This window comes from Scyliorhinus torazame, chromosome 18 (assembly GCF_047496885.1).
Source record: "Scyliorhinus torazame isolate Kashiwa2021f chromosome 18, sScyTor2.1, whole genome shotgun sequence".
Classification (NCBI taxonomy): domain Eukaryota; kingdom Metazoa; phylum Chordata; class Chondrichthyes; order Carcharhiniformes; family Scyliorhinidae; genus Scyliorhinus; species Scyliorhinus torazame.
The window spans coordinates 10,651,903-10,674,344 of record NC_092724.1 but is presented as its reverse complement, the minus strand read 5'-3'; the positions used below and the strand labels follow the sequence as shown (position 1 = coordinate 10,674,344).

Genomic DNA, 22,442 nt, shown 5'->3' with positions numbered 1-22,442 from the left:
CATCCAAATCTCCAGTCTTCCCCCCACCTAAGTGGGGTAGAGAAAGCCCCCCCCCCCCCCCCCGCCTACACCCCGTATTATCCAATGTGGACATCGAACACAGTACCACGCCCCGCTTCAGGTACCGCCCCCACCATTTCGCGGGAAAAAACCGCGCTCCCTCCCCACCCCCTGTCGGTCCAGGGTATGTGACCCACAGCCTCGCCGGCCAGCTCTGCACTCCGGTCCTGATAAATCCGGATCTTGGTGTTCTCCCACCTGCTGCGCCGCTCCTTCGCCCATCGCAGGACACACTCCCTGTCGGTGAAGCGGTGGAACCTCACCACCATAGCCCTCGGCGGCTCGTTCGCCCTCGGCCTCCTTGCCAGGACTCTGTGCGCCCCATCCAGCTCCAGGGGCCTCGGGAAGGCCCTGGCGCCCATCAGCGTACCCAGCATCGTGGTCACATATGCCCCAGCATCTGACTCCTCCACGCCTTCAGGGAGACCCAGAATCCGCAGGTTCTTCCTCCTCGACCTATTCTCCTGGTCCGCCAGCTTCTGCCATTTTTTGTGCTGCGCTTCCACTCTGACCGCCAGGCCCAGAATCTCGTCCTCATTATCAGAGGCCTTCTGCTGCACCTCCTTGATCGCCGTCCCCTGCATCTTCTGGGTCTCCAACAGCCTTTCAATCGCCGCCTTCATAGCGGCCAACATCTCAGCCTTCAATTCCGCAAAGCAGCTTCTTAAAAACTCATGCTGCTCCCGGGACCACTGGGCCCACGCCGCCTGATCCCCGCCCGCCGCCATCTTGTTTTTTCGCGCCCGTTCTCCTCTCTTCTCTAAAGCCACTTTTTTGACCGCCCCACTTCTGGTCTACCCCATACAGCGCTGGGGGACCGCTCACCGTTTCCTTCCCACACCGGGAATCGTCGTCCAAGTGCCGCTGGAGCTCCTTAAAAGGGCCCAAAAGTCCATTATCGGTGGGAGCTGCCGACCATGCGACCTACCTAGGCATAGCCGCAACCGGAAATCCCCTTGGGTGGCCAATATTGAGAAGGCACTGCGGGTGTGGTGGGGGGGGGGGGGGGGGGGGGGGGGAAGTCAGACTCTATAGTGGGGGTGCAGTGGGTGGTGGAGGTGAGCTCATGTAAAGGTTTGAGTTTGAGGGTTTTGGTTAAGGCTTCACTCCTGTTCTGCCAACGAGGTATTCCACGAACCCAGTGTTGATCTCTACGTAATGGGACAGTGATTAGCACGGCTGCCTCACAGCGCCGAGGACCCTTGTCACTGTCCGTGTGGAGTTTTCACTCCCACAACCCAAAGATGTGCAGGGCAGGTGGATTGGCCACGCTAAAATTGCCCCTTAATTGGAAAACAACATTATTTTAAAAAAGGGATGGAGGCAGCTTAAGCAGCATTAAAAGCTAAGCACCATATCGTTGCTGGCCCCCATATACAGTAACCATTTGTTTGTGCTGTTGGGGTTGGATGTGATGGGTTTAAGTAGTGGGGAGGAAAGGGCCTGGGTCCTTTGGGGGCCTGCTCATGGACGGATGGTTTGCCAGTTGGGAGAGGTTCTTGGCGAAATTTCAACTTGTCAGGGGCACACTTATTCCGATATTATCAGTTACATGATTTTGTCCGTAAGGCTTGTCCTACATTTCCCGTAGTGCCGCAACCCTCTCTGCCGGCACGAGTCCTATTGTTGGCATGGTCTGAGGGGGGGGCGGGGGGCGCATTTCAAATATTTATGGCCAGATCATGTCAATGAAAGCTACGCTGCTGGACTGGGTGAGGGTGAAGTGGGAGGAGGAGCTGGAGCCCATTCTGGATGAGGATGTGTGGAATGTGGCCCTTTGTAGGGTGCATTCCATCTCCTGCGCACGGCTCAGTCCGATCCAGTTTAAGGTGGTACACAGGGCTCAGCTAACTGAGGCTCGGCTGAAGGGATTCTTTGATGAAGTGGAGGATGGGCGTGCGCGGTGTTCCCATGGGCCCTCTAATTACACCCACATGTTCTGGTCGTGTCTGTGGATGGCAAACCTTTGGGTCGCTCTCTTCAGCACTATGTCAGCGATTCTTAGCACTGATCTGGAGCCTTGTCCATTGGTGGCCATTTTTGGGGTGTCGGACTCGGCAGGGCTGCAGAGGGTGCCCAACTTCACTGACCCACCATTGAAGAAGGAAGATGCACCTCCAGGAACACTCTGAGGCTGGACGATGGACCACCTCAATGCAGATCCGCCTGTTGATGCTGCCCCCCCAAACTCCTGTGGTGTTCCGGGGTCCAGGAATGCTGATGACCCTCATCCTGAACTCTGGAGGCAGCCCCGGGCATTGTTCAGGTGAATCCTGACTTCTGGGCGCCATGTCCTGGGCCGGCGTGTTCTACCGCTGGCACCGCAGAAAACCGGGCGGAGGTGGGAGACTGCAGTCGGGCCTTCACCTGCATGCCGTGCGCGGGACGCAAATCAGTTTCAAGCCGGCCTGCAGCAGGTTTCCTGATCCATTATGGCGGGCACCAGCTGAAGATCATGGTCCCCTGCTTGCTGGCAGGGCCATGGAGCAATTCTGCCCAGCATATTCAACGGATGGCCAATGAGTGGCTGCCTGGCACGAAATGAAAATGAAATGAAATGAAAATCGCTTATTGTCACAAGTCGGCTTCAAATGAAGTTACTGTGAAAAGCCCCTAGTCGCCACATTCCGACGCCTGTTCGGGGAGGCTGGTTCGGGAATTGAACCGTGCTGCTGGCCTGCCTTGGTCTGCTTTAAAAGCCAGCGATTTAGCCCAGTGAGCTAAACCAGCCCCTAATAGGAAACCATCTTTGCAAAAGGAGCTCGCTCTGTGCCTGATTGGCATTAAACCGATGCTGCCACGAACAATGAGTCAGCCATGGTGGAACTGTACAGGCACCTCGTTCTCAGAATCTGTCTTTATTTGATATTTGAGACTCAATGACTTTAAAACACTGCGAGTCAGCCCTGAGGGGTTCTTGCATACCCCTTGTGCACTGGCTCGGAGGGACTGGGCGGGAATTCAGCGCAAGCCGGACCCCTAACCCGGTTACTTCCCGTACCCATTGGTCGATCCCGAGAAGAAAAAAATAGGCAAGTTGCCCAAAATGGGTGGAAACCCTGAGGAAATACTTAAAAAAGAAGTGGCCTAAGTGGGTTGAATACTGCACTCAGCCAGTACTACTACTTCCAAGGGCCGGTGCAGACTCGATGGGCCGAATGGCCTCCTGCATTGTAAATTCAATGAATCTATAAATGTTGGGAAAAGGTGCACAAAGAATGAGGTAAGCGCTATCGTGACAACTATTGCATGGAACAATTAAGAGGAAAAGAAGCAGAGAATTTAAAACGCGAGGGATAAGAGCGTAAGAGAGGCGATAGAGAAAATAACGAGAAATATGATATAACAGATGAGCCCGGCGAGCCTGCTGCACATGTGGATGTCCCAAGCCCTATGCGAGAAAATATACCGGCAGGAACAGCGTGCGATCTGGGATTGTGACGCAGCTCAGGAAACTGGCCAAGCTTATTGGGAAGTGTAGTAATCTGCAAGTAGTGGTCTATGGTCCTGCAGCAGGTAGGTAAAGAGATTATGGCCCGTGCTGTAGATCACTCAGAGTGCCAGTGCGAGATTGATAAACTTCAATTCCAACTTTCCATTCAGAAAATGTGTGCCTTGGGTACAATAGAAGCAGGAGGGGATGGTGATCACTGGGAAGACATAGAGGAGAAAGCCCATAGACAGGCCAGCGCGATGATGAGTGGGGACCCTCCACTCCCTTCCTGGCAACCCCCCCCCCCCGCCCCAAACCTTCTCCCGCCCCAATGAATCCATTCACCACCAGCCGTTGAGATGGTCAGAATAACGGCAACATCACATAGACCACCCCGTTCACTGTAGCACAATTGGCAGAGATAGCCAAAAAGATCCCTATCTTTGAACCAGCTAAAGACCCCTATACCTTCTTTGATGGTGCAAACTAAGCCTACTTGTGACACTAATAATTATTGATTGTTATTATTGAATATCAGTACCGGGCGTCAACATGCAATGTTACCAACATCATCTTGTTGTGAGGCAATAGGCCTCACATACATAGAACATACAGTGCAGAAGGAGGAGGCCATTTACCCCATCGAGTCTGCACCGACCCACTTAAGCCCTCACTTCCACCCTATCCCCGTAACCCAATAGCCCCTCCTAACCTTTTTGGCCACTAAGGGCAATTTTATCATGGCCAATCCACCTAACCTGCATGTCTTTGGTCTGTGAGAGGAAACCGGAGCACCCGGAGGAAACCCACGCAGACACGGGGAGAATGTGCAGACTCGGCACAGACAGTGACCCACGCCGGGAATCGAACCTGGGACCCTGGCGCTGGGTAGCCACAGTGCCATCCACTTGTGCTACCAGCCAGGATAGGCCTGATTGGATTGATTGACATACATAGGAGGGAACAGACACTTGTTAATGCGAGTGATAAACTCCAGAAGACCCTAGGAGAAGGTTTTCAGAAATACGACGCTGGCATTAAACCCCTACCGGAGAAGCTACAAAAAATCCAGACACAGTTAGCCAACGTCCACAGAACTCTCACCAAGGTAGTACAGCAGACTAGGGAAATAAAATTGAAGAGATCAAAGTCACCACTTAGTGGGAGGAGTTCTGGAACTGGGGCATGAATGTATGGATATACCGCAGCCTTTCACACCGAGCTCTATTCATCCTATTCACCTTAATTTATCTAACCATATTCACAGTTAAACTCACTCAACAATTAAACATGGAAACAATGCTAAGTAGGCCAGAACTGAAGGGACTATTAAGGCATAGAAATAACCTTACTTTGGCTATGTATTTATTTACTAAAATTAATTTTGTATTTAAATGTGTTGGAATTTTCTATGGATTGGTTATTTTTGTAATTGGTAATGTATTTTGAAAATTTTGTACGGCTTGGTTTCTTTTGTATTTTGATCATGTATTTTTGTACTTAAGGTGAGGGAATGTTTTACAGTTTTATGTCAGTATTACGGGCATTAAGTGCAGTAGTGCAATGTTAGGGATTTAGACGGTCTGCCTGGGACCCCGGCATTGGCCTGCAGGGGAGCTTGGTCACGGTTGTGTGATCCTATTCGCTGATGCTCATTGGATCAAGAGGAGGTCAAGTGGCCAATGGCCTGGAAAGCTAGGCCAGATACAGAATTGGACAATCTAAATTAAACAGCAGCCAATAGCTTGAGCTGCCAAGCCTGATGGGAATTTGGACAGGCCAAGTGAACACAGACACTGGTCAGAGGTCAGCAAGGGCAGGTCTGGATTTGTCTTGGAAGCAGGGATCAGATCCGAATGGGGAAATGCTGGAAAATCTCAGCAGGTCTGGCAGCAACTGTAGGCAGAGAAAAGAGTTAACGTTTTGAGTCCAGATGACCCTTTGTCAAAGCCCCTCAGAGGGATCGGAGGTGCTTGACCGTGACCAAATAAGGACATTATTTGATCTATTTGCCGGTATCAGACTCATCGGCACCTCAGTTACCATATATGGAATGGGCTACATGTAGTCCGTGCAGCTGAGGATGGATCCCTAGGGAGTTCCTGCCGTCTTCCAGATATGGAATTGCCAGTCCCGTTGGGTACTGTGACCCCCCTTTCCCCCCCTTTCCCCCCCCCTTTCCAACAACCTTATTGGCTGGCAGCCAAAGAACTTTCCAGAAGGGGACGAAAGAGAGGAGAGGGTATATCAAAGAAGGCACATCTGGAGACCACCCCTGGCGAAGACTCCACCTCCGCGAGGGCTCGACCCACCTAGAGAAGACACGCCGATGATGGAAGATGGTGAGACCAACCTTCGCGAAGGAATTCAGAGGCAAGGTTATCAGAATAGGCAGAGCTCAGTGGGGACAAAGCCAAATCCAGCGGGGCCAGACTGGCCAAGCTCAACTGCACAGGTAGTATCAGGGTCTCAGATCGACAGTACAGTGCTGAAAGGTTCTATTGAAGATGAAGAGTTGTTTTTGTTAATAGAATTTGGATAATAAGATTCTGCAATAAAATCAGATTGAAGCACGAATCCACTCGTGTCCTTTGTTCATCTCATGAGTAAGAGTTCTTGGGTAAACGGGTTTCCGTATAAACTGCTCAAAGTGTCTAACGTTTCAGAAAACAATTTGATATCACGAGATACTCCTTTAAAAAATATCTGCAACTTAGAGACTTCATCCTTAATAAGACAACTATGCACCTTAACGCTTCTGTCTCCCTGGTGGAAAAGATCCTGATCTCTGCGGAACCTAAGCAATTAATCAGCATGTTTTAGGACACTTTGTGTTCTCGATCCTGTGTGAGTATGTTAAAAACACTGCAGTCTGGGGAAAAGGATTTTTCAGTCAGTATTGATGTGGAGATCTGGGCTAATATAGGAAAATGCCAATAAACATTCAGTCTGTAATAGAACAAAGGAGACTCAGTTCAAAATATTACGCTGTCATACTGTCTACATGTAATAGGGCAGCACAGTGGTTAGCACTGCTGCCTCACAGCACCAGAGACCCGGGTACAATTCCGGCCTTGGGTCACTGTCTGTGTGGAGTTTGCACATCCTCCCTTTATATGCATGGGTTTCCCCCGGGTGCTCCGGTTTCCTCCCACAGCCCAAAGATGTGCAGGTTTGGTGGGTAGGCCGTGCTAAATTATCCCTTGGCGTCCAGGGATTTGTGGGCAGCACGGTAGCATTGTGGCTAGCACAATTGCTTCGCAGCTCCAGGGTCCAAAGTTCGATTCCGGCTTGGGTCACTGTCTCTGCGGAGTCTGCACATCCTCCCCGTGTGTGCGTGGGCTTCCTCCGGATGCTCCGGTTTCCTCCCACAGTCCAAAGATGTGCAGGTTAGGTGAATTGGCCGTGATAAATTGCCCTTAGTGTCCAAAATTGCCCTTAGTGTTGGGTGGGGCTACTGGGTTATGGGGGATAGGTTGGAGGTGTTGACCTTGGGTAGGGTGCTCTTTCCAAGAGCCGGTGCAGACTCGATGGGCCGAATGGCCTCCTTCTGCACTGTAAATTCTATGAAATAAAGATTAGGTGGGGTTACAGGGATAGGGTGGGGGAGTGGGCCTAGGTGTGGTGCTCTTTCAGAGGGTCGGTGCCGACTCGGTGGTCTTCTTCTACACTGTCAGGATTCTATGATACCAAGCTTGAGACACAGGTTTGACCCTCCTTTTAACTTGTGCCAAATGTGCAACGGGGTCGAGGGAGACTACATACCCTCTGTGTGGTCCTGAGTCAAAATTAAATTCTAATGGTCTGGTGCACTTAAAGAGCTTGAGGAGATATTCGGCACTGCCTTAGAATTTGACTCTTTATTCCTAATTCTGGTACTCTCAGATAGGAGAGTTATTGGTGCTAATGAAAAACTGGTTGTACAATATCCTAACTTTATTGGCACGGAAGAACATCCTTTGCTCCTGGATTAGTGATAAATATCCTTCAATTCAGAATTAGCATAACATTATCATGGAACGTATGGAGTTCCTAACTCCGTTCTAAATCCAAAAAGCATAATAATAATAATAATCTTTATTAGTCACAATCATAGTGTAGAAGGAGGCCATTCAGCCCATCGAGTCTGCATCAGCCCTTAGAGCACTCTATGTAAGTCCAGACCTCTACCCTATCCCCATAATGCAGTAACCCCACCTAACCTTTTGGACACTAAGGAGCAATTTAGCACACCAATCCACCTAACCTGCACATCTTTAGACTGGGAGGAAACTGGGGCACCCGGAGGAAACCCACTCAGACACGGGGAGAAAGTGCAAACTCCACACAGACAGTCACCCGAGGCGGGAATTGAATCCGGGTTCCTGGAGCTGTGGGGCAGCAGTGCTAACCAAAGTCGGAAATCGAACCCGGGGTGCCTGGCACAGTGAAGCAACAGTGCTAACCACTGTGCTGCCGTGCCGCCCTTATCTCAAATTTATAGGTTCTGTCATGTTTGACTTGCTCCTGCAGCATTTTCCATGCGCGCCCTCTTCAACTCGCTATGTGTGGTGGTGTGCATTATATTACAATGTTTACATGGGCCTTGTCCTGTTTTGCCCCATCCTCTGGCCTTATCCGTTTGTTGTTTATTTTTATTGGATCTTTGGAGGCACCGGGTTTAATGATTAAGCGGAACCAACTATGTTGGCATTCTCCTGGCTTTTTCCGTAATCGTGTACGCAGAAGCACTTTATATTGCACTGTATGCGAGAATAAGGAAAGTGATACTGCAGAGGGGCTGGCAGGCGGGGAAGGTGTTAGGCTTCCCGAATCTGATGTATTATTATTGGGCGATGAAGGCAGAGAAGGTTCAGGGATGGAATAGGGAGGTGGGGGCTTTGTGGGTGTTGTGCCTTCCAAACCACAGTGTGTGCTTAACCTGTATACGGTGGACAGATGAAAACACAAGTTGTTAAATACAATAATAGTTTATTTTATTTAATTTTTAAAAATAATTTTTATTGACGTTTTCATATCAACAACACAATGAAAAAGGAACCCAATAGAATTAAATACAGAGCAAAATAAAACAACCCCGCGCCCCCCTCCCCCCTATACATAAATAATAAATTAACACCCCGAATTAGCACATAGCAAATATATACACCCCCTCAGATCCCCCAGTCAGGCCAAACAAACATAAAATAGAGCCCCCTCCCGGGTTGCTGCTGCTGCTGACCATTGTCTACCGTTCTGCCAGGAAGTCCAAGAACGGTTGCCACCGCCTGAAAAACCCTTGCACCGATCCCACTAAGGCAAATTTCACCCTCTCCAATTTAATAAACCCCGCCATATCGTTGATCCAGGATTCCACGGTTGGGGACCTCGCATCCTTCCACTGAAGAAGAATCCTTCGCCGGGCTACCAGGGACGCAAAGGCCAGAATGCCGGCCTCTTTAGCCTCCTGGACTCCCGGCTCCTCTGCGACCCCAAATATTGTGAGCCCCCAGCCCGGTTTGACCCTGGATCCTTCCACCCTCGACACCGTCCTTGCTACGCCCTTCCAAAGCTCCTCCAGCACTGGGCATGCCCAGAACATATGGGTGTGGTTTGCTGGGCTCCCTTAGCACCTGACACCCCCCCATGTCCTCACCCCCAAAAAACCGGCTCATCCTTGTCCCGGTCATATGTGCCCTGTGCAGCACCTTAAACTGTCTGAGGCTGAGCCTCGCGCACGGAGATGAAGAGTTCACCCTCCCAAGGGCATCTGCCCACATCCCCTCCTCGATCTCCTCCCCCAACTCCTCCTCCCACTTACCTTTCAACTCTACCACTGAGGCCTCCTCCTCCTCCTGCATCACCTGGTAAGTTGCTGAGATCTTCCCCTCTCCAACCCACCCCCCCGAGAGCACCCTGTCCTGTACCATGCGTGACAGCAGCAGCGGGAATTCCACCACTTGCCGCCTGGCAAACGCCCTTACCTGTAGATAGCTAAAGGTGTTCCCCAGGGGGGAGCCCATACTTCTTCTCCAGCTCACCCAGGCTCGCGAACTTCCCATCCACAAACAGGTCCCCCAACCTTCTTATCCCTACCCTGTGCCACCCCGAAAACCCTCCATCTATTCTCCCTGGGACAAACCGGTGGTTCCCCTGTATTGAAGTCCACACTGAGGCCCCCATTCCTTCCTGTGCTACTTCCACTGCCCCCAAATTTTGAGGGTAGCCTCTCCCCTCTTCCCCATGTTGAGCCTTCCCCACCTGCATGCTCCCTATCCCTTTGACCAGCTCCTCCAGCCCAATCGGGGCCCCTAATCCTACCACCAGTTCCTCCTCCCCTTCGGGAACCTCAATTGGTCCAGAAAGAGGCCCATCCCTCCCTCCTCCAGTGGGGGCTCGGACCGATACAGTTCCTCATAAAAGTCCCTGAAGACCCCATTGATGCCAACCCCACTCCGCACCACACTCCCTCCCCTATCCTTAACTCACTCAATCTCCCTAGCTGCGCCCGCTTCCGAAGCTGATGCGCCAGCATCCGACTTGCCTTTTCCCCATATTCATAAATCGCCCCCTGGGCCTTCCTCCACTGCGTCTTCCTGGTGGTCAACAGGTTGAATTCGGCCTAGAGGCTACGCCTCTCCCTCAACAGTCGCTCCTCAGGCACCTCCGCATACCTCCTTTCTACCCTCACCATCTCCCCCACCAGCCTCTCCCTCTCTTTCTGCTCTCTCCTTTCCTTGTGGGCCCTAATGGAGATCAGCTCCCCCCTAACCACCGCCTTCAACGCCTCCCAGACCATCCCCACTCGGACCTCCCCGTTATTGTTGGCCTCCAGATATCTCTCTATGCTTCCTCGGACCCGCTCGCTCACCTCCTCGTCCGCCAACTGCCCCTCCTCCAAGCGCCACAACGGGCGCTGGTCTCTCTCCTCCCCCAGCTCTAGGTCGACCCAATGCAGGGCGTGATCCGAAATGGCTTTCGCCGAGTACTCGGTATCCTCTACTCTCGCTATCAGTGTCCTGCTCATAATAAAAAAGTCGATGCGGGAATAGGCCTTATGAACATGTGAGAAGAATGAAAATTCCCTCGCCCCCGGCCTTGCAAATGTCCAAGGGTCCACCCCTCCCAGCTGGTCCATAAACCCCCTCAGCACTTTGGCCGCCGCCGGCTTCCTACCCGTCCTATACCTGGAGCGATCCAGTGCCGGATCCAACACCGTGTTAAAGTCCCCCCCCCCCATTATCAGGCCCCCTACTTCCAAGTCCGGGATCCGACCCAACATGCGCCGCATAAAACCCGCATCGTCCCAGTTCGGAGCATACACATTGACCAGCACCACCCTCTCCCCTTGCAGCTTACCACTTACCATTACGTACCTGCCGCCATTGTCTGTCACAATGCTCGACGCCTCAAACGTCACCCTCTTTCCCACCAAGATCGCCACCCCCTGATTGTTGACATCCAGCCCCAAATGAAACACCTGACTTACCCACCCCTTCCTCAATCTTACCTGGTCTGCCACCTTCAGGTGTGTCTCCTGGAGCATGACCACATCCGCCTTCAGCCCCTTCAGGTGCGCGAACACCCGGGCCCGCTTGACCGGCCCGTTCAGTCCCCTTACATTCCAGGTTATCAGCCGGATCAGGGGGCTACCCGCCCCTCTCCCCCGCCGACTAGCCAAAACCCTTCCTCAGCCAGCCACGCGCCCGCACCCCATGCCCGGACCGTTCCCCACGGCAGCAGACCCATTCCCAACCCCCTCTACTCGCTCCAGCTCCCCCTTGACCATACCAGCAGCAACCCACCTTGGCCCATCTGAGCATGCACTCCCGATCAGCGAACCGATGAAACCGCACCAGCACCGCCCGCGGCGGCACGTTAGCCTTGGGCCTCCTCGCCAGCACTCTATGGGCCCCTTCCAGCTCCGGAGGCCCCTGGAAGGACCCCGCTCCCATCAGCGAGTTTAACATGGTGACCACATAGGCCCCCACGTCCGACCCCGCCAGCCCCTCCGGGAGTCCCAGGATCCGCAGATTCTTCCGCCTCGACCGATTCTCCATCTCCTTGAACCATTCCTGCCATTTCTTGTGGAGTGCCTTGTGCACCTCCAATAATAGTTCATTAATACACACACAAGGTTAATACTAATCAATCAGATGTTCATGCACATTGGACTGTAAACTAATACACTAAAACGACCTTAACTTAACTTCCAGGTGAATGGCAAGTACAGAGCAGATATGGCCTCATCTGGGATCTGGTAGTCTGGCAGTGCTGGAGTTCTTGTAGCTGGTTGTCTGTGTCCTCTGTTCTGGTGCCTCTGTGGATGGCGTGGATGGTTCTCTTCTTGGCTGGTGATGGATTCACTGTTGTTGGCTGCGAGAAGCTGTCGTCTGGAAGGCTGCAGTCGAGAGAGCGGGTGGTGGGCTATGCCGCACCTTTTATCCCTTGAGCTTTCGCGCTCTTTTGGGCGGTCCCAGGTGAAGGTCCAATGGATCGATCAGGTCTCGATTACAAAGAACAACAAAGAACAAAGAAATGTACAGCACAGGAACAGGCCCTTCGGCCCTCCAAGCCCGTGCCGACCATGCTGCCCTTTTTTTTTTAAATTTTTTTTTTTTTAATTCCTTAGCCCTTACGGTTTTGTTTTTTAAAAAGCTAACGCAGGATTTAATTTGAGGCGACGTAACTTCAGATAAATAGCCAGTTGAAATAGCTGTGTCATTAGATAAATGATCAGCGACAGTAGTGTCAGACTATAATTTTTACAAGAAAAACTTTCTACCGTAGTTCCGTATCTCTCTTTCCTCCCCCCCCCCCCCAACATTGCAACCTAGACTCAACAATAGAATAGCACTAAAAAGATAAACATTTACAGCAGTTCATTTTGCACTTTAGTATGTAATACTATCCCGTACAATGCAGAAAACTAAAATTTCATACTGCTCTATGCACATTTTGTTCCAGAGATCCACAGGTTCAGTAGGGATGATACGTACAGTCGGTGCTCCATCATCAATATAGGCTCATTTAAAAGGGATTAGAATTCAAGTAGGAAATGCTGCAAAATAAACAAGAATTTGGAATGGCTAGTCTTGATCTTCCGTGATAACATGCAGTTGCAGATCAACAGACTGCTGGCTAGTCCGTGTCCTCTTCTGCTAATTTTGCTATTTCTTTTTAATAAGCAGCTTGAACAGAGACCCTTCACAGTATGAATGATTATCCTACATATGTCTCTTTTTTTTTAAAGTCCAAATGACAGAAGCTGGAATGGGGAATGGTAACTGAGAGTTAGCCATGGCCTTCCGTCCCGTTAGCGGTCAGCTTGGCTTTCCGCTCCACCCGCGGCCCTTTCGCAGAGTACTGCACCAGCAGAAACGGTTCTTTGGTCTCGCCCTCTCCCACAATGCTCTCCTCGTCTTCCGACTGGCCTATTCGTTGCAGCCGCAGGTAGCACCAGCAGCCCAGGATCAAGGCACCGAGAGCCGCTATGGCGATGAGGATCACAATGACTGTGACCACCCCGGTGGTGGGGCTGTGGTCCATACCATTACCCTGATCGATCTTGACCAGTTGGGGCGGGCACCTTGATGGACGGGCGGGTCCCGGTCTGTCCGAGGCACGTCGGCCTTCCCAAATAAGGAAAGCGGGCGCCGCTGAGTCTGCCACTTATTGTCAGTTTCTACCTGGAGCCCATTGTCCCGGGAAGACCTATCAATGGCATTTCTCCTGTGTTAGTTTCTGCATAAGTCTGAGCTGCAGCTTTTGTATATTTGCAGGCTGCAGCCTGTCTGTGCTCAGGCTTGGCCAAATTTCCCATCGATCTTTGCGGGCGGGAAGTATTCGGTGAGTCCGGTGGTGGTGGCTGGGAGCGGGGCCGGGGGCGGGGGTGGGGGGGGGGTGGGGGGGGGGGGGGGGATGCCGGGCAATGGAAATCACTGGTTTGAGCCCGGGAGGATGGATGTGGGTTCCGGGGATGGGAAGAGAAAGGGATTACGGAGATGAAGGATCTGTTTCTGGGATGGCGGTTTGTGAGCTTGAAGATGCTTTGGTCCTGCCTGAAGCTGGAAAGGTTTTGGAGGACAGTTTTCAGCACAATCTCGGGGGTTCTGAATGTTGATGTCTCCTGGAAGCCATATTTGGGGTGTCGGACCGGCCAGAGCTGCAGGCGGGTACAGGGACAGATGTTTTAGCCTTCTCGCTGATTGCTCGCAGGATGGTCTTGTTGGAGTGGAGGTCAGCTGCTCCATGCTGTGCCTTGGCATGGCGGGGGGGAGCTTCGCCCTGGAGAAAGTGAAATTTGCACTCAGCGGGGGTGGGGGGGCTGGGTTCTACAATAGTTGGGGTTTGTTTATTTTGCATTTTGAAGAGTTTGTTACCGTTGACTGCTGAGGGTGGGGCAGGGGGGAGGGAGGAAGGGGGGAGGTATCAGGGGGTGGGGGGTTTAATGTGTTGGGAGGATTTGTGTTTTCAAATTGTAAAAACGTTCAAAATTTTGAATAAAAATGCTTTAAAAATACACACATATATTGCACAGGACCAGTTTTGAGGATTTGTTGTGCTGTTTGTGAAATTGAAAGAACTCTGATACAAATTTTAAAAATAAAAATGTAGAGTACCCAATTATAAATTTTTCCAATTAAGGAGCAATTTAGCGTGGCCAATCCACCTAACCTGCACATCTTTGGGTTGTGGGGGTGAAACCCACGCAGACACGGGGGGAATGTGCAAACTCCACACGGACAGTGACCCCGGGCCGGGATTCGAACCCGGTTCCTCAGCGCCGTGAGGCAGCAATGCTAACCATTATGCCATGTGCCTCCCACTACCCTGGATACAAAAATATTTGAAAATATTGAAAGTCGGGTGGGGGGGGGGGGGGGGGAGGGGGGGGGGGGGGGGAGCGGAGATAGTGGATGGCAGGGAGGACGGTGGTGGTGAGCGGGGGAGGGGCGATGGTGGTGAGCGGGGGGGGGGAACGGTGGTGGTGGGCGAGGGGGGATGATGGTGGTGGGCGGGGGGGGTGATGGTGGTGATGGGTGGGGGGGTGATGATGGTGGGTGGGGGGGTGATGGGCTGTGGTTGATGGTGGTGGGCGGGCCTATGGTAGTGGTGGGCGGGGGGGGGAACGGTGGTGGTGCACGGGGGGTGGTGGTGGTGGGCGGGGGGGTGATGGTGTTGGTGGGCAGGGGTTGGTGGTGGTGGGCGGGGTGATGGTGGTGGGTGGGGGGGTGATGGTGGTGGGCGGGGGGTGGTGGTGGTGGGTGGGGGGGAACGGTGGTGGTGCACTGGGGGTGGTGGTGGTGGGCGGGGGGGGTGATGGTGGTGATGGGCGGGGGGGTGGTGGTGTTGGTGGGCAGGGGTTGGTGGTGGTGGGCGGGGTGATGGTGGTGGGCGGGGGGGTGATGGTGGTGGGCGGGGGGTGGTGGGGAACGGTGGGGGGGAACGGTGGTGGTGCACTGGGGGTGGTGGTGGTGGGCGGGGGGGGTGATGGTGGTGATGGGCGGGGGGGTGGTGGTGTTGGTGGGCAGGGGTTGGTGGTGGTGGGCGGGGTGATGGTGGTGGGCGGGGGGGTGATGGTGGTGGGCGGGGGGTGGTGGGGAACGGTGGTGGTGCACTGGGGATGGTGGTGGTGGGCGGGGGGTGATGGTGGTGGGCGGGGGGTGATTGTGATGGGCGGGGGGGTGATGGGCGGGGATGGTGGTGGTGGGCGGGGGCGTGATGGTGGTGGGCGGGGGGTGATGGGCGGGGATGGTGGTGGTGGGCGGGGGGTGATGGTGATGGGCGGGGGGTGATGGGCGGGGGTGATGGTGGTGTGCAGGGGGTGACGGTGATGGGCGGGGGGTGATGGGTGGGGGGTGATGGGCGGGGGGTGATGGTGATGGGTGCGGGGGTGATGGGCAGGGGTTGGTGGTGGTGGGTGGGGCTATGGTGGTGGTGGGCTGGGGGGGATGTGGTGGTGGTGGGCGGGGGTGATGGGTGGGGGGGTGGTGGTGGGCGGGGGGTGGTGGGCAGGGGTTGGGGGTGGTGGTGGGTGGGGCTATGGTGGTGGTGGGCTGGGGGGTGGATGTGGTGGTGGTGAGCGGGGGTGATGGTGATGGGCGGGGGGTGATAGGCAGGGGTTGGTGGTGGTGGGCGGGGTGTGATGGGCGGGGGGTGATGGTGATGGGTGGGGGGGTGATGGGCAGGGGTTGGTGGTGGTGGGCTGGGGGGGGTGGGGGTGGTGGCTATGTGTGGGGCTATGGTGGTTGTGGGCTGGGGGGGGGGCGGGGGGGGTGATGGTGGTGTTGGGGCGTTGGGCTGGGAAGTCAATGCGTCCAACAATTGAGCATGGTGCAATTGGGTAATGAGTCTTTTTGCTTTCCAATTGGCAGGATGGTTGTGTGCCAGTGGGATCGAGGTGTTGGCCGACTCGTGGCAAGTCATAGAATTTACAGTGCAGAAGGAGGAACACATTTAATGACAGTTGGCAGCCCTGATTGTCACTGCTCCATTTGTGTGTGTGTGTGTGTGTTGGGGGGGGAGGGGGCGTTGAGAGTCTTGGTCCTGGGCCAGTGAGTGCGCTCATGCGTAGTGCCCCCTCCCCCTCTCCAGGGCCAAATCCCGCGATATTTGGCGCAGCGGAAGTGCCGATCGGTCCTTTCCGGTGAGAGCGCCTCAAGATGGTGAGTGTTTGTCGATGGCGGCGCGGGGAGAGTCCAGGACAATCATTGGCCATCCGGTCTGATAATAACCTCAGGGCTGCCCTGTAGCCGATGATCCTGCAGACCGGAGTCTCAGTGGCCATCTTCACTGATTATTGTCTTTTTAACTTTCAGTTTTGCATCAATGGGGCCGGCTGCCGGTGTGGGCGGGCCTCAGGCGTATTAATCAATGTGTGATGTGCGGCTGCAGCGGTCACTCCCTGACTTCAGGAAGAGGCTTATTTTAAAAATGGGTCCGGCTGCCTTCATACCCGGCGAGGGGGGAAGGCTAGGGTTGGTGCTTGCACTGACTTTGATGTCAGACCTAGTTGCCAACCTCAGAGAATTGCCAACAAATTAGAACTGATTGTAAGACCTCTTTACACAAGGAGCTGTCTTTCCACAGAATCCCCACAGTGCAGAATGAGGCCATTCAGCCCATTGAGTCTGCACTGGCCCTCTGAGCGAACACCCTGCCTAGGCCGCTCCCCCGCCCTATCCCCACCTAACCTGCACGTCCCTGGACTGTGAGAGGACACTGGAGGAAACCCATGCAGATGTGGGTAAAACGTGCAGACTCCGCACAGACAGTGACCCAGTGGTGAATCGGACCTGGGACCAGGTGCTGTGAGGCAACAGTGCTAACTACTGTGCTGCTGTGATGGAGCATCAAGAATTTTCAACAGAAAAATGTGAAAGCTGATAGTTTGATCACTTTTTTTTATTAACAAGGCTTCATTCGCCATTTACTTATTCAATGATCCACCAATACATGTTCCCTTAAATTAGGGTGAGACCTCTGTAAGTTTCCTTAGTCGTGGTTGCTCTATGTTGAAATTTTATATTTTCTAAACACAGGCTGACCAAGTAGAGCAGAAGAAGAAGAGGACTTTCAGGAAATTTACCTACAGAGGTGTTGACCTAGATCAGCTCCTGGATATGTCCTAGTAAGTGTTAAATAAGTTATTTCTGTTGTGCCAGATTTATGTAGAGTGACCTCTGGCCATGCAATGTTCCCTGTTTTTGGTGTTCAGAATGGGCTGTGATTTTTTTTTTTGCTGGTTTGAAAATTTGGTTTGGGACTTTTTAAAGTTCTTTTTTTCCAATTAAGGAGCATCATAGTGTGGCCAATTCACTGACCCTGCACATCTTTGGGTTGTAAGCATGGAGAATATACATACTCCACTGCCAGTGACCCGGGTTCTCAGACTTTTGTATCTTGTGCCCAATGGAAGTGAGAATAACCTGGGTGGGAGGAGTGTTTGATTATGCTGCCCGCTTTCCCAAGGCAACGGGAGGTGTAGACTGAGTCAATGGTTGGGAGGCAATTTTGTGTGATGGACTGGGTTGTGTTCATGGCTCTCTGTAGTTTCTTGCGGTCTTGGGCCGAGCAGTTGCCATACCAGATTGTGAAGAAGCCAGATAGGATGCTTTCTATGATGTATTGTGAAAATTGATAACAGTCAATGTGGACATGCCTTAGTTTCCTGAGGAAGTACAAGCACTATTGTGCTTTGTTGGTGGTAGTGTTGAAATGGGTGGACGTGGATAGATGGTTGGGGATGTGCACAACTAGGAACTTGAAGCTGTCAACCATCTCCACCTCAGCACCATTGATGCAGATGTTGATGTTGATTGAGGGATAAATAGTGGCCAGGTTACTGGGGAAAGCACCCCAGCTCCTCTTTGAGACAGCACCATGGGAACTTTTTTCTCTCAAAGACTGGGGATTAATAGAATAAACAATTGATGCTGACTCCCATCAAAACAGTTCCTCAGTACTGCACTGAAGTGTTGAGATCACATTCTCTGAACTGGGGCTTGAACCAACAATTTTATTTCTTTCCAATTAATGCTGCCATCTGATCTTGGCTCTCGGTTAGAAGCATAACATATATTTAATACGAAGGTGTTATTTAGTTTGGTGTTAGTGAATTTTAAAATGATGAAGTAACCAGAAGTGCCTAATCCAATTGCAAATTACACGGAGCCCCCGTTCTGTTTTAGTGAGCCTATAGTCTGCAATTGCGACAGTCTGAACTTCTGTTCTTGTTTGCAGCGAACAGCTGATGCAGTTGTATTGTGCCCGCCAGCGCAGGCGCGTGAACAGAGGCCTGCGTCGCAAACAGCAGTCTCTCCTGAAGAGGCTGCGCAAGGCCAAAAAGGAAGCTCCGCCAATGGAGAAACCAGAAGTTGTCAAAACTCACCTTCGGGATATGGTTATCCTTCCAGAGATGGTTGGCAGCATGGTTGGTGTGTACAATGGCAAAGCCTTTAACCAGGTTGAAATCAAGGTACGTGGATTTGCCTGTGATGAGTAACTTTTTTAATATTCATATGATCTTGTGCTGCATTAATTGACATTGTATTGGAAGATGAAAGCACCCACTCAGAAATCTCAGAGTGAGAATGTTTTACTTGCTGAAAAGAGAAATCGAAGATTTTTGACTTTCACTTGGGACAAATGCAAGAATATCAAATTTCAAATGATCACGCCAATTTACACTACAGGAGAAAAGGGTGCTGCTTGGTTGACAAGTTATTGTTAGTTTGACCTGGTGAGTGCAAGAAAAAAAACTTTGTCGGCATGCATCTCTTCCATGACTTTTTAAGAATATGATGTGGGTGTATTTCAGCTTCTGGTACCAATAATTGGGGATGTGCAGTTGTAACATCATAGATCATCATAGAATTTAACCTTGGGCATTGCCACTGGGGGAGGATGTTGTAATCATGGAGTGCTCCAGCACAGAATGAGGTTGTTTGGCCTTTGGTGCCTGTGCCTTCGAGGTCATTTGGTCCATCAAACCATTGCCACTTCCTTGGGGAGCTATCCAATTCATACCATGCCCTTTTTCCACAATTTCAAGTATTTCTCCAAACGGTGAAGCCTTCTGGGAAGCTACTTGAGGTGAGATCAGAAAACGCCACAAAGATGCACAAAAAGGAAGCACTCATCAAATCCAGAGTCTACCTGTGATATTAAATATACCCTATTGGCTAGTTATTGAAATGGGAGGATGAGCAGCCTAGCGTAGAAAACAACTGAATATGTTCCTGTATTTCCTGGCCATATAAACAATGTGGCAATGATGCCGGAATTATGTACAGACTTGCAGTGGTTACTTGAGGTGGCAAATGTGGTGATAGTGACATAATGGTAATGTCAGAGGTCTGGGATTATGCTTTGGGAAATCGGTTTGAATTCCACCATGGTATCTGGTACAATTCATACAGTAGATTAGTTAATAAAGATCTGGAATTGAAGGCTAATTACAGCAGTGGTGACCATAAAACCATCGTCATTTGTTATCAAAGCCCATTTGGGTCATTAATGTTCTTTTAGGGAAAGAAATCTCCTGTCCTTGCTTGGTCTGGCCCACACATGACTCCACATCCACAGCAATGTGATTACCTGTTACTTGGCCTCTGAACAGGCCTGTCAAGCAATCAGTTGTACCAGTTGGGGATGGGCAACATATGCTGGCCTTGCCGGTGGTATCCACATCGCATAAAATAGTGGGGGTAGGGGAGGGAAGTAAATGTTTGCTTTGTTGACGTGAACATAAAGCATACAGTGCAGAAGGAGGCCATTCGGCCCATCGAGTCTGCGCCGACCCACTTAAGCCCTCGCTTCCATCCTAACCCAATAACCCCTGCTAACCGTTTTGGACACTAAGGGCAATTTAACATGGCCAATCCACTTAACCTTCAGGTCTTCTGATGACAGCAGAGAGCCATAGCCTGAAGCCTAAGGTTCTTGCTGCACACTCCTGATTACTGGCACCAGAAACTGAAAAATACCCACAGCGCCAAAAATATTTTGTACTAAGATTTCTGAATTGATATTTCCATTTTCCAATGTGGTTGATTTTTTTTTTTTAAACTGGCCAATCAATTTGCTCCCTCTGTGGCCGCCATTTATAGTTGGCTCAGGTATTGTGTATCCTCGATAACCTTCAGCACAAATGGTTCCTCAAGGAGCCTGAAAATGGTTGCAGTTCATTTAAGATACTTGGCTACTAAACTCTGGCCACCTTGTGCACTTCACCCAATATTACAGCAAGACTAAATTATTAGGTTGAGGAACTCTGATCCCACAAAATGGCTGCCTGCGTAAATTGAAGCAGATCAAATTAGACATTTCTAATGTCAAAATCTCTAATATGCCTATGCCAAAATGTATCTAAACACTCATTCCCTCCCACTGCTGGTGGACTGGCTACACTGTGTATTGTCTGTCTCTGCCGCCCAGAAGGACAAGGACAGCAGTGCAGACACATGGGAGCACCATCGTCACCCCATTGGTCACTTTGCAGGCTTGGGTTACAGTTCCTTGATTATTGCCCGGTCAAAATCCTGGAACTCACGATGGAAGAATCTTTAAGCTGCTGCGATTCACGGTGAAGGATAACTCTGAATGGGCAAATAAATGTTGTCCTTGCGAGTCTCTCGAACCAATTATTGTTTGTAGATGCCGTGCCTGACTTTACCCAAGGCACTCGTCCGCCTACCCGAGTGTTTTCAAAAAAGTGTCATATACCACATGAAAATGTTTCAGAGCCAATGGAAGCTGTGGAGATTTCTGCATAGCTTTGACCATGCATCTCATTAAAGAAAAGTGACAGAGCATTCACGTGAAACATATTTTTATTGGTATGAACCAGTAGAAATATCGCACAAATATAGAAATCTGATCATGGAAAGACAAATCTGACCAATGTCAGAATGCACAAGCCATTATTATAACATGTGCTTTAAAAGGGGGAAAAAAAATAATTGGTGGTAATAAAGTATGGCGAGTGTCTTGGTGAGAACAATCATAGATGCATGCTTGACAAGATGGCTGCCCTGTTTCTGTGATTTAGTATTCTTTTGCTGTGACGGGGAGAGGTCCTTAGATGGAACTGACCATTTTTGCAGAGTTGCAGCATGGGCAAAGTTACCACTGTAGAGCTGTTACTGGTGTACTTCTCCACTCAGCCACTGGGTCATGCAATGTGTAGGAGTTGCATCTTGCCTACAAAAAAAAATAGGAATTGAATCCCCCTTGATCTTTGCCAGTTACATCTTCGCCAGTTGCAATTAGTGTGGAGTGCGAATAAGTGGCTTTTAACACCAGCGATGGGTATTACAGAATAAAACTTTTCCTCATGACTCATTTGGGTGGTAAAGCAGCCTGCTGGGTAGCGATTTAGTAAAGCAATGTGTGTTTTACAGCTGAAAATAGGACAGTTTAATTGTCACAAAGATATAAAACTCCACGCAAACCTCAGTTGTGCAGTAGGTTTAGGAACTGGTGAGTGAGGCCCATGTTGTGTTTATTGGAAGTGAAGGTGGCATGACATTGTCGTCATTTCATTTAAATTTGCAGCCCCACTCGAATTTTAAAGCTAGTCACTGGCGGTTTATTTTAATCGCTGAGTATCTTGAACAATTTTAAGCTGATATGGATTGAGTGATATTGGCCAGCATCTGGGGTGCTGAACAAAAGACCCAATTCCTTTATTGGCAAAGGAATATTTATGTTCCAGTGTAAAATGCACCCTGTGCTGAAAGCAATTTCTCCTGTACTACAGGTAATAGTTAAAGGGAAAGTTTCACAACTGGTAAAATGTCAGGCAGAGCAGGTGGGCTGTAAAGCAAGTTCCACCTTCATTAGTCCAGCAGAGGTTTGTTGCAGTCACCTAACTAAACACTGCCTAATTATGACTGTAATTCTTTACCTAATTTGTGTGGCTTTATATTTGTCACAAATGACTAACGTATTGACTAGTTTTTACATTTCTATCCAGTGTCTAGCTCATGGAGCCTGCCATCTTATTTCTGAAGTTGATGTAATTATAACTTGGGTATTCTCCAGGAAAGTGGGGGAGATCATGAGCAACAGTTTAATTTGGGTTTGTTGGATATTGACGAGGTAAAGGAATGTTTGCAAATCACAACTATTATTTAGTACATTAATGAACCAGTTTTCCCCTTGTCCGGATTGACCCCTTTTTAACGGAAAGAACGTTGAATGTTATGTCGGTCCTGCTGCATCTTGCACTCCCTGTTAGAATTGCAGAGATTAATTCACCATGCATGGAATTCTTTGGTTAATTTTATGACTTTTCTTTTTCAGCCTGAAATGATTGGCCATTACCTTGGGGAATTCTCCATCACCTACAAGCCTGTCAAACACGGCAGACCTGGTATCGGTGCCACTCACTCCTCCAGGTTCATCCCTCTGAAGTAGACCGTTTACAATTGAAATGTGTAAATAAAATTGGTTCCAGTACAAT

The 22,442-nt window shown here is 50.7% G+C and overlaps 2 protein-coding genes across 2 annotated transcripts; one reads left to right on the top strand and one right to left on the bottom strand.

The window, feature by feature from the left end:
• Nucleotides 1-12,104: 12,104 nt before the first annotated feature.
• Nucleotides 12,105-13,021, bottom strand: LOC140394773 (stannin). Its single transcript, XM_072481978.1, has one exon. It carries the CDS (start codon nt 13,019-13,021, stop codon nt 12,767-12,769), a length of 255 nt encoding a protein of 84 aa, XP_072338079.1. The 3' UTR covers nt 12,105-12,766.
• A 3,033-nt stretch (nt 13,022-16,054) lies between these two features.
• On the top strand, nt 16,055-22,441 carry rps15 (ribosomal protein S15). Its single transcript, XM_072482144.1, has 4 exons — nt 16,055-16,140; nt 17,017-17,105; nt 18,218-18,452; nt 22,283-22,441. Exons 1-4 carry the CDS (start codon nt 16,138-16,140, stop codon nt 22,394-22,396), a joined length of 441 nt encoding a protein of 146 aa, XP_072338245.1. The 5' UTR covers nt 16,055-16,137; the 3' UTR covers nt 22,397-22,441.
• Nucleotide 22,442: the final 1 nt, after the last annotated feature.